The sequence below is a fragment of the Aquarana catesbeiana genome, linkage group LG02 (genome assembly GCF_042186555.1).
Source record: "Aquarana catesbeiana isolate 2022-GZ linkage group LG02, ASM4218655v1, whole genome shotgun sequence".
Classification (NCBI taxonomy): domain Eukaryota; kingdom Metazoa; phylum Chordata; class Amphibia; order Anura; family Ranidae; genus Aquarana; species Aquarana catesbeiana.
Genome location: NC_133325.1, coordinates 78,616,378 through 78,632,527, shown reverse-complemented (window position 1 = coordinate 78,632,527; position 16,150 = coordinate 78,616,378). Strand labels below are relative to the sequence as shown.

Below are 16,150 nucleotides of genomic sequence, written 5' to 3'. Positions count from 1 at the left end.
TAGTTTTTTTAATGAATTTAGACAAATTCCTTAATTCAGAAAAATCTGAATTTTCTAATTTCCGAATTTTTCCGAAAATTTGGAAATTTGAAATTCCGGAAGTTTGAAATTCAAAAATTCAAAATTCGGAAATTCGAAAATGTGAAAATTCGGAAATCCAAAAAGAATGAAAATCCGAAAAATCAAAAGAATGAAAATCTGAAAATAAGAACGAAAATCCGAAAATTCAAAAACCCGAAAATATGAAATAATACCTAACTAATAATAACTTAACCATCAAATTATAGGTTTTGGAATCTCCTTTCAAATTTGGCTGTTAGTGAACGTAACGAATACGAATTTATCCAAAGTTACGAATCATCCGTAATAACGAATGATGTATCTGAACGAATGGAACGTAACAAATTAATATAAATAAATAACAATAATAATAAAAATGTATTATTATTATTATTATTATTATTATTATTATTATTTCGTTCCGTTCCAATTGTTTTATCTGCGGCATTCTTTATTTTGGATAATTCGTAACTTCAGATAAATTTGTATTCGTTGCATTCACTAACATTCGAATTTGAAAGGAAATTCCAATACCTATAATTTAATAGTTAGTTATTATTAGTTAGTTAGTTAGCTCTCCGGTGCCCTGCACCACTTCCTGAAGCCGCCGGCAGCGGCGGAGGTGATGGCGTCCTCTCCCTGGCTTAGTATGGAGATGAGTGAGGGGAAGATGTCCCCCACCCGTCTCCATATCGTTGCAGGGCGGAAGTGACGTCAAAACGTCACTTCTGCCCATAGCTCTTAAAGGGCAATTTTTTTTTTTTTTTCAAATGACATTTAATTTATTTTTTTTTTATTGCATTTTAGTATAAATATGAGATCTGAGGTCTTTTTGACCCCAGATCTCATATTTAAGAGGTCCTGACATGCTTTTTTTCTATTAAAAGGGATTGTTCACATCCCTTGTAATAGGAATAAAAGTGACACAATTTTTTTTAAAAGAACAGTGTAAAAATTAAAAATAAAAGGTAAAATAAATAGGAAAAAACACGCCCCATCCCGCCGAGCTCGCGTGCAGAAGCGAACGCATACGTGAGTAGCGCCCGCATATGAAAACGGTGTTCAAACCACACATGTGAGGTATCACTGCTATTATTAGAGCGAGAGCACTAATTCCAGCCCTAGACCTTCTCTGTAACTCAATACATGCAACCTGTAGAATTTGTTAAATGTCACATATGAAGATTTTTAAGGGTAAAAGTTTGTCGTCATTCCACGAGCGGGCGCAATTTTAAAGTGTGACATGTTGAGTATCAATTTACTCAGCATAACTTCATCTTTCACAATATAAAAAAAATTGGGCTAACTTTACTGTTGTCTTATTTTTTAATTCAAAAAAGTGCATTTTTTCCAAAAATGCTACGCAAATACGGTGTGACAAAAAGTATTGCAATGACCGCCATTTTATTCTCTATGGTGTTAGAAAAAAAAAAAAAAAAAATATATATATATATATATATATATATATATATATATATATATATATATATATATATATATATATATATACAGTGGGGATGGAAAGTATTCAGACCCCCTTAAATTTTTTTTGTTATATTGCAGCCATTTGCTAAAATCATTTAAGTTCATTTTTTTCCGATTTATTAAAAAAGAAAAACTGAAATATCACATGGTCCTAAGTATTCAGACCCTTTGCTGTGACACTTATATATTTAACTTAATTATTATTATTTAAGGTGCTGACCATTTCTTCTGATCATTCTTGAGATGGTTCTACACCTTCATTTGAGTCCAGCTGTGTTTCATTATACTGATTGGACTTGATTAGGAAAGCCACACACCTGTTTATATAAGACCTTACAGCTCACAGTGCATGTCAGAGCAAATGAGAATCAGGAGGTCAAAGGAACTGCCCAAAGAGCAGCTCAGAGACAGAATTGTGGCAAGGCACAGATCTGGCCAAGGTTACAAAAAAAAATTCTGCTGCATTTAAGGCTCCTAAGAGTACAGTGGCCTCCATAATCCTTAAATGGAAGACGTTTGGGATGACCAGAACCCTTCCTAGAGCTGGCCTTCTGGCCAAACTGAGCTATCGGGGGAGAAGAGCCTTGGTGAGAGAGGTAAAGAAGAACCCAAAGATCACTGTGGCTGAGCTCCAGAGATGCATTCGGGAAATAGGAGAAAGTTGTAGAAAGTCAACCATCACTGCAGCCCTCCACCAGTTGGGGCTTTATGGCAGTGTGGCCCAACGGAAGTCTCTCCTCAGTGCAAGACACATGAAAGCCTGCATGGAGTTTGCTAAAAAAAACACCTGAAGGACTCCAAGATGGTGAGAAATAAGATTCTCTGGTCTGATGAGACCAAGAGAGAACTTTTTGGCCTTAATTCTAAGCGGTATGTGTGGAGAAAACCAGGCACTGCTCATCACCTGTCCAATACAGTCCCAACAGTGAAGCATGGTGGTGGCAGCATCATGCTGTGGGGGTGTTTTTCAGCTGCAGGGACAGGACGACTGGTTGCAATCGAGGGAAAGATGAATGTGGCCAAGTACAGGGATATCCTGCACGAAAACCTTCTCCAGAGTGCTCAGGACCTCAGACTGGGCCGAAGGTTTACCTTCCAACAAGACAATGACCCTAAGCACCCAGCTAAAATAACGAAGGAGTGGCTTCACAACAACTCCATGACTGTTCTTGAATAGCCCAGCCAGAGCCCTGACTTAAACCCAATTGAGCATCTCTGGAGAGAACTAAAAATGGATGTCCACCAACATTTACCATCCAACCTGACAGAACTGGAGAGGATCTGCAAGGAGGAATGGCAGAGGATCCCCAAATCCAGGTGTGAAAAACTTGTTGCATCGTTCCCAAAAAGACTCATGGCTGTATTCGATCAAAAGGGTGCTTCTACTAAATACTGAGCAAAGGGTCTGAATACTTAGGACCATGTTATATTTAAGTTTTACTTTTTTAATAAATCTGCAAAAATGTCAACAATTCTGTGTTTTTCTGTCAATATGGGGTGCTGTGTGTACATTAATGAGGAAAAAAATGAACCTAAATGATTTTAGCAAATGGCTGCAATAGAGTGAAAAATGTAAGGGGGTCTGAATACTTTCCGTCCCCACTGATATGCAGTATCCCACAAAAGTGAGTACACCCCTCACATTTTTGTAAATATTTTATTCTATCTTTTCATGTGACAACACTGAAGAAAAGACACTTTGCTACAATTTAAAGTAGTGAGTGTACAGCTTGTATAACAGTGTAAATTTGCCCTCCCCTCAAAATAACTCAACACACAGCCATTAATGTCTAAACTGCTGGCAACAAAAGTGAGTACACCCCTAAGTGAAAACGTCCAAATTGGGCCCAATTAGCCATTTTCCCTCCCCGGTGTCATGTGACTCGTTAGTGTTAAAAGGTCTCAGGTGTGAATGGAGAGCAGGTGTGTTAAATTTGGTGTTATCGCTCTCACTCTCTCATACTGGTCAATCAAAGTTAGTTAGCCAATTAGGGGAGAGAGGGGGCGGGGTGGGATCAGACACAGGGAGCTGTGACTCGGCTTGGGTACCCCCATACAAAGCTGCTTGCTGTGGGGGTACTCGACAGGAGGGAGGGGCCAGGTGAGCCGAAGAGGGATCTGAGAAGAGGAGGATCCAGGCTGCTCTGTGCCAAACCAACTGCACAGAGGAGTTAAGCATGACATGTTTGTTATTTAAGAGAAAAAAAAAAAAACGAGACTTTACAATCACTTTCATTTAGACAGGCTCATAAACATTTATCCTTTTGTTTGTTAAGATATAACAAATTAAGACAAAAGGAGGAGATAGGAAGACATTAGAAATGTAATTATGCTAAATCAAAATAAATGACAAAAAAAGGGGGGGGGGGGAGTTGAGCTGGAAGGAATGGGAAGGGTATCACGTGTCGTCTAGTTGCAGAGGCAAGACAAGTATATAGTGATATTAAATGATATTAATTACAGGGAGAGGAGGGTATGGTCGCTATTTAAATCATTGACATAATCTAACCATGGACTCCAAATTTGAAGGTATTTAGCATGTGTATCATTAAGAATGGAGGTTAATTTTTCATTTGTCATGGTCCCAAGAAGACATTGTTTGACTTCAGCAAAGGGTATAGATGTCTCCATCCAAGCTTTAGCTAAAGTTTGCCTAGCTGCCAGGAAAAGATGTCCCGCCAAGTTCTTTTGAAGTTAATTGAGATACGAGTTGGGTTTATGTAGGAGTGCTTCCCAAGGGTCTTGTTGGAGATTAACATGGAGAACCGAATTCAGTAAATTATAAACCTTAAGCCAAAAGTGAGAAGCCAGGGGACATTTAATTTAAACCAGGGGTCTGATTTCTCTAGATTGAGATCTTAAAAATAATTGACTATTTCTGTGCAGGTGATGCCATTCGTGGGTACAAGAAAGAAGACAACCAGAATGCAATGCCCTTCAGCACCTATGATATCGACAATGATAACTGTTATCCTTCATGCTTCTTCAATGGCACCAAAGTAAACAGTTGCAGTCAGCACAACAACAAGAGCGGCTGGTGGTTCAGCAAGTGTGGTTTAGCCAACCTGAACGGGGTCCACCGTGTGACCAGAGGTATAGACATAGCAGGCATTCAATGGGACACGTGGAAGGAAAATGATTCGATTGTCAAGATAAAATCTGCTTCCATTAAAATCAAGAGAACTCATTATCCATTTTTTAAATGATGACTATGTTTGAAATTTTAATATAGTTTTTAGAACATCATTATTGTATATACAATGATTTATTTAAAGGACAACACGTGGAAAACAAAAAACTACAATGAACACGTAGATGTATTTAACCTTGTGTACTTTATGTTTTTAGATGTACTTTTTTGGAATAAAAGAAAATAATATTTATAAGGTTTTGGGCCTGTAGCAGTATGTGATACCTGAAACAGTGACCCTGATTTTAGGGGCATAACTACAAATCATGGGGCAGATAGATAAGGAGAGCCATCAACTTGCACATCCATATCAAAGTCTTTATTTAGCTACAGAATAGTGAAGATAAGAACAGCTTTATTTATTATGGAGTAGTGAAGATAAGAACAGCTTACATGTTTTGGCAAATAGCCATGTGGGCTATGACTAAGGTTATTTGCTGAAACGTGTAAGCTGTTCTTATCTTCAGTATTCTGTAGCTATAGTAAATAAAGACTTTAATACGAATGTGCAGTTGCCGGCTTTCCTTATCTATCTGCATCCTGTTCGGGTGTTTGGAGGACATTTGGAGCCAGAGCACTGACTATTCAAATTCACGTCTATTCTGGGGCCCTGAGGTGAACACTGCATCTGTTTTTCATTTACAAGTCATGGGGCCCTAGAGCAAAGTTTTGATGGGGTCCCCCAGCAGCCTCCCACTTGTCACCAATCTTGACAAAAAGTATGTCTAAATCAAGGACGGTAGCAGGTGAACTGTGACCATAGGGATGGCAGCAGTTCAGCGAATTAACTTTGTACAATCATTTTTCAGCTTACTACTCTGTATATGCTAAATTCTCTCATCTCTTTCACTATGACTATTAGGGAAGAGTAACCAGGGGTGACCCCTACAGAACCCCCAGTAGGAAGAGTAATGGAATATCTCGATACCCAATTATTGAACAAAAACATTAAAAATATATACATTTTATTTGTACAAAATTGGTAAAAAGAAATAGATGCACAATTGTAATAAAACAGCAATTCATGATAACCTTAACAGACAGTAAGTTACACAAACATGTCTAACAGGTTACATAGTAGCCTCAGACGAATGCTGAAGGCACATGATTCACAATGTACTGTATATCCTCTACATGTTTTGTGGCAGAAGCCGCTTCTTCAGGAGGTGCTATATATACAGTAGTATCATCTACAACAAAGCAAAAATGTCATTATAAATAAATTGTAGTGACTCTTTTACACTCACTACAATTTATTAATACATCGGTATAATAACATTTTTGCTTTGTTGTAGATGATACTATATATAACAACTCTTGAAGGTGTCTGCCGCGAAACATGTAGAGGATATACAGTACATTGTGAATCATATGCCTTCAGCATTCATCTGAGGCAAAAATTGCTGTGTTATGTGACCAGCTAGACGTGTTTGTATAACTTACTGTCTGTGGAGGTTATCATGAATTGCTGTTTTATTACAATTGTGCATCTATGTCTTTTTTAACTATTTTGTATACAGTAAATAAAATCTATATATTTTTAATGTTTTTGTTCAATAATTGGGTACTGAGATAGTCCATTACTCTTCCTACTGGGGGTTCTATATGGGTCACCCCTGGTTACTCTTCCCTATTATCCAATTTAGGATGATGGTATTGCTATAACCTTCTAAACATGTACACGCATAGAGGTTCGCATGCTTCTTTCACTGTGACAGCAAGCAAATGCTGAAAGAGGTGGTCTAGTAGTCAGGAAAAAATAATAATTTCAGTGCTGCCCAGGATGACCAGAAGCTCTGGGGGCAATAAATCCAGATTAATGTAAGATCTAAACAAATTCTCTTCTGTGACCAATAAAAAATTCTGAAGTCTCCTCCTGTGTGTTTACATTGACTCTTCTTAATTGGTAATGTGACAGAGGGTATAGGGTTATTGTCAACAGCAACCTCTGCAATCCTTAACAATGCAGCCCTGGATCTGTGTTATCTTCACATGCATTAGCCTCAATAGCCCCACTCTAATGGAACCCCTTCTACCCCCAGGCCCCATAGTAGCTGTGTGAACTGCTATGACTATTGTTACACCACTGCCTGATTTACTCATGGAGCAGAGAATGATCACTTTCAAAGTGAATCTTTATTTAGCTTAGTTAATGGTATGCTAAAAAATCATCAAATAGTGTGCAAGCACAAATCCTATTTTTTTTTTGTACATTTTAAATACATTTTTACTCTGTTTCACCTCATTCACTAATTTAATTGAAGATTCACTTTGCAACTGAACATGAATTACTTTGTTAGTATATCAAATCCAAAGTCCTGAATCACTTCAGACAGCAATGTCACCTGGACACATGTAACAGTTTGGTTGAACAATAAATCCTGTCCCCCATTACTCCCCTAAATTAAAGTATATTGCTCTCAGCAGTTCGAAAAACGCCAAGGACGTCTATTTCTAAAACACTTGTTGCACGAATATCAGATGCATTCATGCAAATTGAACTAAATTTCAAACTGACTCACTTAAAAAAAAATGCTGGTAAAAAGGAACCTGTAAAGGTAAATAATCACCTCTTCTGCTGCATATGCTCCTGAAAATGTTGGTTTCTGAAGAGACCTCACCAGAGGATTTCTGTTTAACCACTTGCCGTCCGCGCTATAGCCGAATGACGGCCACAGCGCGGACCTGAATTTCCGCGGCCTCCCCTGTGCACACACGCCCCCTGTGATCACGAGTCACTGAGATTCGGGTGATCACAGATCTGAGTAAGGGGCCGGTCCCGGCCCCTTACCACGTGCTCAGCTGTCAGCCAATGACAGCTGATCACATGATGTAAACAAAAGCTTGGTAATCGTTTCTTTTTTCTCCTCACGCTGACAGCCGATCACCGGCTTATCTGCAAGGGACATCGGTCCCGAAGAGGAAGAGGTAATTATGCCTCATCTGTGCCCACCAGTACCCCCTGCCAGTGCCACCTGCCATTGCCACCTGCCAGTGCCCACATTGCCCACCATTGCCACCTATCAATGCCCATGAGTGCCACCTATCAATGCCCACAAGTGCCACCTATCAATGCCTACCACTGTTGCCAATCAGTGCCACCTTGCAGTGCTGCCTAACAGTGTAACCGATCTGTGCCCATTATTGCCACCCATCAGTGTCCATCACTGTCACCTATCAGTGCCCATCAGTGCCGCCTCATCAGCGTACATCAATGAAGGAGAAAAATTACCTGTTTTCAAAATTTTATAACAAAACAAAAAAAAAAATAAAATTTGATGTTTTTAAATTTTTTTAACAAAAAATAAAAACCACAGAGGTGATCAAATACCACCAAAAGAAAGCTCTATTTGTGGGAAAAAAAGATAAAAATTTCATTGGGTACAGTGTAGCATGACCGCGCACTGGCGGTATGATTATGTCAGATTTTTGATGCTCAAAGTGGTACAATGTTTTGTATGGAAATTTGGCGTTTTATATTGTAGGCCTGTAATTCTTAGGAATAACACACTTAAATCTGTCCAAACAAGAGTCTAGTAGATATCCCGGGTATGATAAAGTTTAAAACACAAAATCATAAATTATAATATAATAAATAACTATAAATAATTATAACAAATAATAATATAGTTATAATAAAATGTATTCAATAATGTAATCAAATCAAAAACACTGAAATTTGCTCAGTTGCAGAATTGTCGCTGTCATTACTTTCAGTGTTTGATGACAAATTCCCCCACAAACCACTATCGCTCAATTCTGCAAGTGATTCTAATTTATTATCGCTGTTTTCTAGCTGGTCTAAAACCACTTTTGACGTAAAGGGACACTTTTTGGTTGCTATGGACATTCTCACGTTTCCAGGCAGAAAAAACAGTATATATGATATAAAACTGCATGCAGGGCACTGGACAAAGCATTAGGGACAAAAGGGTTGTGAAATAATTTGATACAGTAATGTAATCTGTAAGATTACAGTCTACTGTATGTACTATGTGTTTTTCTATATAAACAAAAAATGGGGTGAATGGCGCTACCTATTAACTAAAAAATGGGATATAGGCTAAGCCTAAAAAGGGGGTGTATGACAAAACTCAACACTTATTATCCTAGCTAAATAAATCCACAACAAGACCTATAATGTGGTTGGGTAAAGGAGTCTGTGCAGGTAGAGAAGTATAGAGGGCAAGGGCCTCAAAGATACCTTAGTAGAACAACTCCGGCCAATAACCACCCATAAAGGACTACCCAAACAGTGACTTAATGGTGCATAATAAGTATGTGTAGTGAAGGTAAAAAATCAGCTGAAGGTGAATATATTAAATGTAAACCATACAAGTAAAAGTCAGAGTGTTCCGCACTAAACACTAGTGCAAAGCCATCCATATATAAAAAACTTGTACGTAAAAATTGTGCTATACAATTACTAACTGCAGGCAGCAGATATATGGTGATACAATGTGAAATATATAAATGCAAAAACCATATATGCAAAAATTATGAATAATATCAAATATTTAGAAACGAATAAAAATCAAAATTGATTGAAAATCCAAAGAATTTAACATTTCTAAACAGTTGCATATGAATAAAATATGTAATTGTTTACTCTAAAAGGGTTAAAATCCCAAAATAATTCAAACTATCTTCATCAATACCAATGTTATTAACAGTACCTTTCTAACTGAATTATTTAGCCTAGGGCAAGACTAACCATATACAACCACCCTGGAATAAATAATTTCAACAAAAACTATATTCTGCACTCCAATTAATGAAACATCATTTTGATGTCTTTTGACATAACACTTCTCTCCTGTAAGCGGAAGATCCGTGTACCCCCATTAGCCCTCCTCATTCTCCCAACCATATTATGTGGGAGTGTGACGAAGGCACTTATTCCCCTGAGAGAGATATTTATTCTCTTTCACGGGTAAATTGTGATTACTTGCAAAAAATAATTTATACAATGTATCATCTAATCTCATATGTTTTTTGTTTACTCTTTACTCCAGAATTCACTGGTTTCTTTTTTATCTATTCATCTCTTCAGTCCACACAGGTTGATCTGCGCAGTCAGCTCTGCATAACAAAAAGTAAGTCAAAACTATTTGATCTGTTGCCATGGCACCACTGAATATACTTTCCCTGAATGTTCAGGGAATAAATGTCCCTCAAAAAAGGACCAAAGCCTTCCGTACTTTCCATAACAAGAAGGCTCACATAGTATGCCTCCAAGAAACACACTTCACCAAAGATTCTACTCCAAAATATATTTCTCCTTTTTATCAACAAATTTACACGGCTTCTGCCTGTACCAAGCAAAGGGGAACTCTAATTGCATTTCACCGATCCACACCATTCACCTTATCATCAGAAATTAAAGACCCAGAAGGTAGATACCTGATACTCATGGGTTATATAATGGATACAGCAATCACGGTGATTTCCTACTACGCTCCTAACAAACAACCTACACCATTCCTCTCACATATATTACAAGTGATTAATACACACAAAATAGGAACAGTGATAATGTGTGGGGATTCGAACCAGGTCCTCCTCCCATTTCTAGATAAATCACCTTTTACACCATCCAAAATAACCTCTAGATTACCTTTTTCTCAACTTCTTTCCAAATACAATCTGGTAGATTCATGGAGAGAAAGTAACCCAATGAAAAAAAAATTCACTTATTTCTCGCACCCTCATCAAACCTTCACCAGAATAGATCATATTTTTCTAACAATAGGAATGATACCAGAAATTATTGCATCAGATATAATTCCGATTCCGTGGTCTGACCATAATGCAGTATACACTACTATAGCCTCAGCCATACCAAAAGCGCATGACCCAACATGGTACTTACCGGACATAATGCTCAAACACCCACTACATCAGATGGCCATTGAACAAGCTTTAAAGGAATACATATCAATTAATAATACAACAGACATCTCCCCAATAACACTGTGGGAAGCTCATAAGCCTGTCTTGCGTGGTACAATACAAAGACAAATGGCACTATTTAAACGGGAACGCAAAAATCTAGCAAAAAAACTAGAACTCAATTTTAATGCAGCCTACATATCATTTCAAGATAATCCATCTCAGAGTACAAAATCTCATCTGGAAAAATCTAGATTGGAATACGATCTATTTCTCACTGAGTCAGTTGATAAATCCCTCAAACGCTCCAAACACAATTTCTACATGAATACAAACAAACCAGGTACATATTTGGTTCGGGCATTAAATTCAACTAACAAATCTTTCAAACCAATACGTTTGAAATTATCAAAAAATGTTTACACTTGTAATCCAGTTAAAATAGTCCATAAATTTCACTCACATCTCGCAACTTTATACAAGACAAACAATGAATTTAATCCTACAGAGGCTGAATCCTTCTTCTCACAAATAACCTTACCTGAGTTATCTCAGAATCAAAAAAGCAGTTTGGATGAGCCTATAACTGTAGATGAAGTTGCTAACGCCATAAAAGACCTAAAACTTAACAAAAGACCAGGCCCAGACGGCTACTCGGCTTTATACTATAAAACATTCTCAGAAATACTCTCTCCCATTCTCACTGAAACTTTTAACAAACTTCTAAATGGACATTCTTTTCGGCAAGAAACACTAATGGCAATTGTTTGTATGATCCCAAAACCCCTTTCTGATGATACTTCCTGTGTGAATTATCGGCCTATCTCTCTGTTAAACCTTGATATTAAATTATTAGCAAAAATAATAGCAAAACGCCTCAATAGCATTATAGGAAAATTAATACATAGAGATCAAGTAGGCTTCATGCCAAATAGACAGGCAGGCGATAATATACGCAGGGCAGTGTTATTGGCACATATTGCTAAAAAACGGAAAATCCCTTTATGTTTTCTATCTCTCGATATTAAGAGGGCATTTGACACAGTATCCTGGCAATATATGCAATATTCATTACAAAAATGGGGTTTTGGACCCCACTTTTTAACATGGATCAAAGCATTATATAATAAACCCAAAGCCTATATAAAATATGCTGGATACAAATCTGAAGCCTTTAATATCGAAAGAGGTACCCGACAGGGTTGCCCATTATCTCCCTTATTATTTGCCCTTATACTAGAACCCATGGCCCAATACATCAGAACAAACCAAACTATAACTGGCATTGAAGTAGGAGGTATTACACACAAATTATGTATATTTGCAGACGATATATTACTTTTTCTATCATCACCACAGGTCTCTGGTCCTAACTTAATACCAGCTCTTGATGGATTTGCAGCCCTATCCGGCCTTATGATTAATCCTAAGAAATGCCTAGTGCTTAATATTTCACTCACAAACATGGAATTGATCCCGGCTAGGGCTGCACTCCCATTCACATGGGCAGAAAAATCAATCCCATATCTTGGAATTCATTTAACAGCATCTCATTCTGACTTATTCTCAACCAATTATCCTCCTGTATTAAGACAGATCACAAATCTAATAAAACAATGGTCGCAACTTCCTTTATCCTGGATAGGGAAGATTAATGCAATCAAAATGACTATTCTACCCAAATTGCTTTATCTATTCAGAGTCCTCCCTATTCCAATTCCTTCCTATTTTTTGAGAATAGTACAAAAAAGAGCAACTTCGTTTATATGGGGCTCTTCTAAACCACGTATACCTATACACACACTACATCTTCCCAAAAATAAAGGAGGCCTGGGATACCCTAATTTTACTAACTACTACAGAGCAGCACATTTGGCCAGTCTGTCCAAATACCATGCAAAACAGGAAATCCCATTATGGGTATTTATAGAAGCTTCAGAAAATGACCCTCTATTAATATCAAATTTATTATGGCTTGATCCTAAAGACCGCTTTAAAATTCATAATCCCATAATTAAACACTTCTTATCTCTCTGGGATAAACTAAAAACCAAATATCAGTTACAATCTCCACACAATCCTCTCCTTTCTTTTATCAGAAATCCGGCCTTTTATCCGGCATGGATCTACCCAAATTCTTTTAAAGCTTGGACAACATCAGGCATTCAGACACTAAATGATTTCATAGCATCTAAATCATTCCTTTCATTCCCATCGCTTAGAGAAAAATATGATCTACCAAACTCTGAGATATTTAGATATCTCCAAATCAAAAATTTCTATACACCATTCCTAAAGGGGGATACACCATTATCCCAATTATCCATTTTTGAATCAATCTGTACAAAAGATCCATTTGCTAAAGGTACAATTTCATCACTTTATGATCAATTATATGGAATAGCAAATCTTAATAGACCCTCTTACGTTCAGAGGTGGGAGGAGGACCTGGGACGAACTTTAGAAGACACGGACTGGTCTAACATATGGCTCACATCTAAGTCATCTTCACCCAACATCTTAGCACTGGAGACAAATTATAAAGTCCTAACTCGCTGGTACCTTGTACCCGCTAGAGTGGCAAAATATTCACCTAATACCTCAGCTCTTTGTTTTTGAGGATGCCCAGAAATAGGCACATATTTACACATATGGTGGACGTGCCCAGTAATCCAAACCTTCTGGAAGGAAGTCTTCGTGATTGCATCTAAAATATTTAAAAAAATAATACAACCAGATCCATATTTAACTTTACTTAATCTAAAACCGGAATGGTTAACACTCTCTCAATTCAAACTTATGATCCAACTAATAACGGCTGCAAAACAAACAGTGACCAAGGCATGGAAATCTCCTACATTGGTACTAGCAGAAACAATTCACAGAATGAATAATACAATGTCCCATGCTAAGATGGTAGCCATCGATCAAAATCAAATTCCAAAATTTGAAAAACTTTGGCATCCTTGGATAAAACAACAGTTCCTGTCAAACTTCAATGACTCTGTCCTGTTGCCATGGTAACAGATTAAATGACTTACAGAGACACCCATTCTAAGGCTTCAAAGAGAACTAAAAAGAATAATAAACTGACGAGCGGGACAACCTTGTGGACCATACCTCTACCTTTCAACCCTTTTTCTTCTTTCTCTTTCCTTTTCTCCACCTTACGATTAAAGCTCATTATCAGAATTTATTTGACCTATATACACTCTACTTGTAAACAATATGTATAGTAGGTATAAATCATTTAAATACCTACAAAAGTAACTAAGGAAATGATATATATCTTTAATTTAGGTTTACGTGAACCCAATGTTTAATATTTGAAATTTCATGATATTTACCTATATAAACCCTACTGTAAAACAATAAGCTTACTTTATAGATCCTTGTAAACTTACTTTATGTATCTTTATAACATTGTATACTCAATAAACTTCTTTTGACAAGGAAAATCCAAAGAAAAAAAAAAATCAGGACGCCATCAAAAAAGGCATGTAAGTCTATATAGAAAGTGAAAAAATATATATAAAAGTTCCCGTATACAGGATGATCAGGTTGTGCCCATATATGCATATATAGCAGAAAGAACATCAACAGGTGACTTGAGTGCTTTAAGTAACTCCAGGTGACTTCTGTGCTCCCCCTCCAGGGTCCCTACTCACCGGATGCAGTCACCCCTGCAGGGGTAATAGACATGTAGTTGCTCTCTGTTTGGGTCAGTTCAGCCTGATGTCTGCTATATGGATCCCGGAAACGTCCCTTTGGTTCTAGATAGGGTGAGTATGCCCATAGATGTATTCCTCATAAAAGAAAAAGAATGGCTCCCATAGTGTAGTAAAATAATGTGGTCTGTTTATTAAAATTAAAACATAAAATTAAAAAATCAGCATACACAAGGTACAAAAAGCGTGTGTATCTGCAGCCAGCTGGTGCACGCTGATAGTGAACAAGCTGTATGACTAAAATTGGGTACAAGCCGAGATAGGGGTTAGCAGCGGCTCGCTGCGCTCCAGCTGCGTTCCACCCTCTCGACCATCCGAATGTGACGTAGTGTGCAAGGCTCCATCGTACACGTTTTGTCATTGACATCCTCAGCGACGGTTTATACCTATTATGTGTTTTTCACTTTTTGAATTTGGCACTGGGCTGGACTGGGTCACAACGCATGCAGGGTCCTGGATCCTGTGATGCGATCCCAAGTGTGGTTCGGGGTTACCACTTTTGGTACTGAAAATTTTCCCCCGAGCCACACTCCGGAATACCGCCAGGGAGGTTAAGGGTGGCCATACACACATTGTATAATTACCTTTAACCACTTCAATACTGAGCACTCCCCCCCCTTCCTGCCCAGGACAATTTTCAGCTTTCAGCGCTGTCACACTTTGAATGACAATTGCGCGATCATGCAACACTGTACTCAAACTATAATTTTTATAAACTTCTTCCCACAAATAGAGCTTGCTTTTGGTGGTATTTGATCATCTCTGGGGTTTTTATTTTTTGCTAAACAAACTAAAAAAGACAGACATTTTTGATAAAAAAAAATACGTTTTTCTTAATTTCTGTTATAAAATTTTGTTTTCTCCTTCACTGACGGGCACTAATGAGGCTGCACTGACAGGCACTGATGGGCACTGATGAGTTGGCACTGATAAGGTGGCACCGATGGTCACAGTGGTTAAACATGCAAAATTATGCAATATGAGGACGAACCTAAATGATTTATTCAATGTGTGTCCAGTTGTGCACTAATATGCAGCACTGATGGGCAGCGATAGGCGGCACTGATAGGTGGCACTGACGGGCACTAAAAGGGGGCATTGATGGGCACTAATAGGTGGCACAGATGGGCACTGACAGGCAGCACTGATGGGTACTAATAGATGGCACTGATGGGCACTAATAGATGGCACTGATAGGCAGCACTGATGATGAGGTACTAACAGCCTTTACTGATGGGCACTGATTGGCATCTGTGAAGGGCACTGATTGGCACTTTGATGGGCACTGATTGGCAGCTGATGGGCAGATATTGGCAGATGTAATGGCCACCTCTGATGGGGGCTGAGCTGATAATCACTGCGCTGATTATCAGCGCAGACTCACCCTCTGACAGGAGAGCCGCCGATCGTCTCTCTCTCTCTCAGGGCGAACTGAGGAAAGCCGTTTACAAGGACTTCCTGGTTTCATGCTGCTGTGATCAGCTGCGATTGGTCACAGCTGATCATGTGGTAAAGAGCCTCCGTCAGAGGCTCTTTATCTAGATCGAAGTTGCGGTGTGTCAGAGTGACACACCACACCACCAATCGCCGCACTGCGCACCCCCGCATATGACGTCTGGTCAGGATAATGCAACCACCGCCCGGCCGTCATTCTGCTATAGGCTGGGCGGGAAGTGGTTAAACATACAAAATTATGCAATATGAGGACAAACCTGAATGATTTATTCAATGTGTGTCCAGTTGTGCAGGTCCTTACATTACATAGATATTGGTAGATCCAAAAAAGATTGTACAG

The 16,150-nt window shown here is 38.3% G+C and overlaps 1 protein-coding gene across 1 annotated transcript in view; it reads left to right on the top strand.

Annotated features, from left to right (window-relative positions):
- The window catches only part of ANGPTL5 (angiopoietin like 5), a 68,741-nt gene extending 63,105 nt beyond the window's left edge, over positions 1 to 5,636 (top strand). Inside the window, exon 8 of the mRNA XM_073617856.1 lies at positions 4,432 to 5,636. Coding sequence (XP_073473957.1) covers positions 4,432 to 4,751 — 320 coding nt within the window. The 3' untranslated portion in view covers positions 4,752 to 5,636. The remainder of the gene's footprint in view (positions 1 to 4,431) is intronic.
- Positions 5,637 to 16,150: the final 10,514 nt, after the last annotated feature.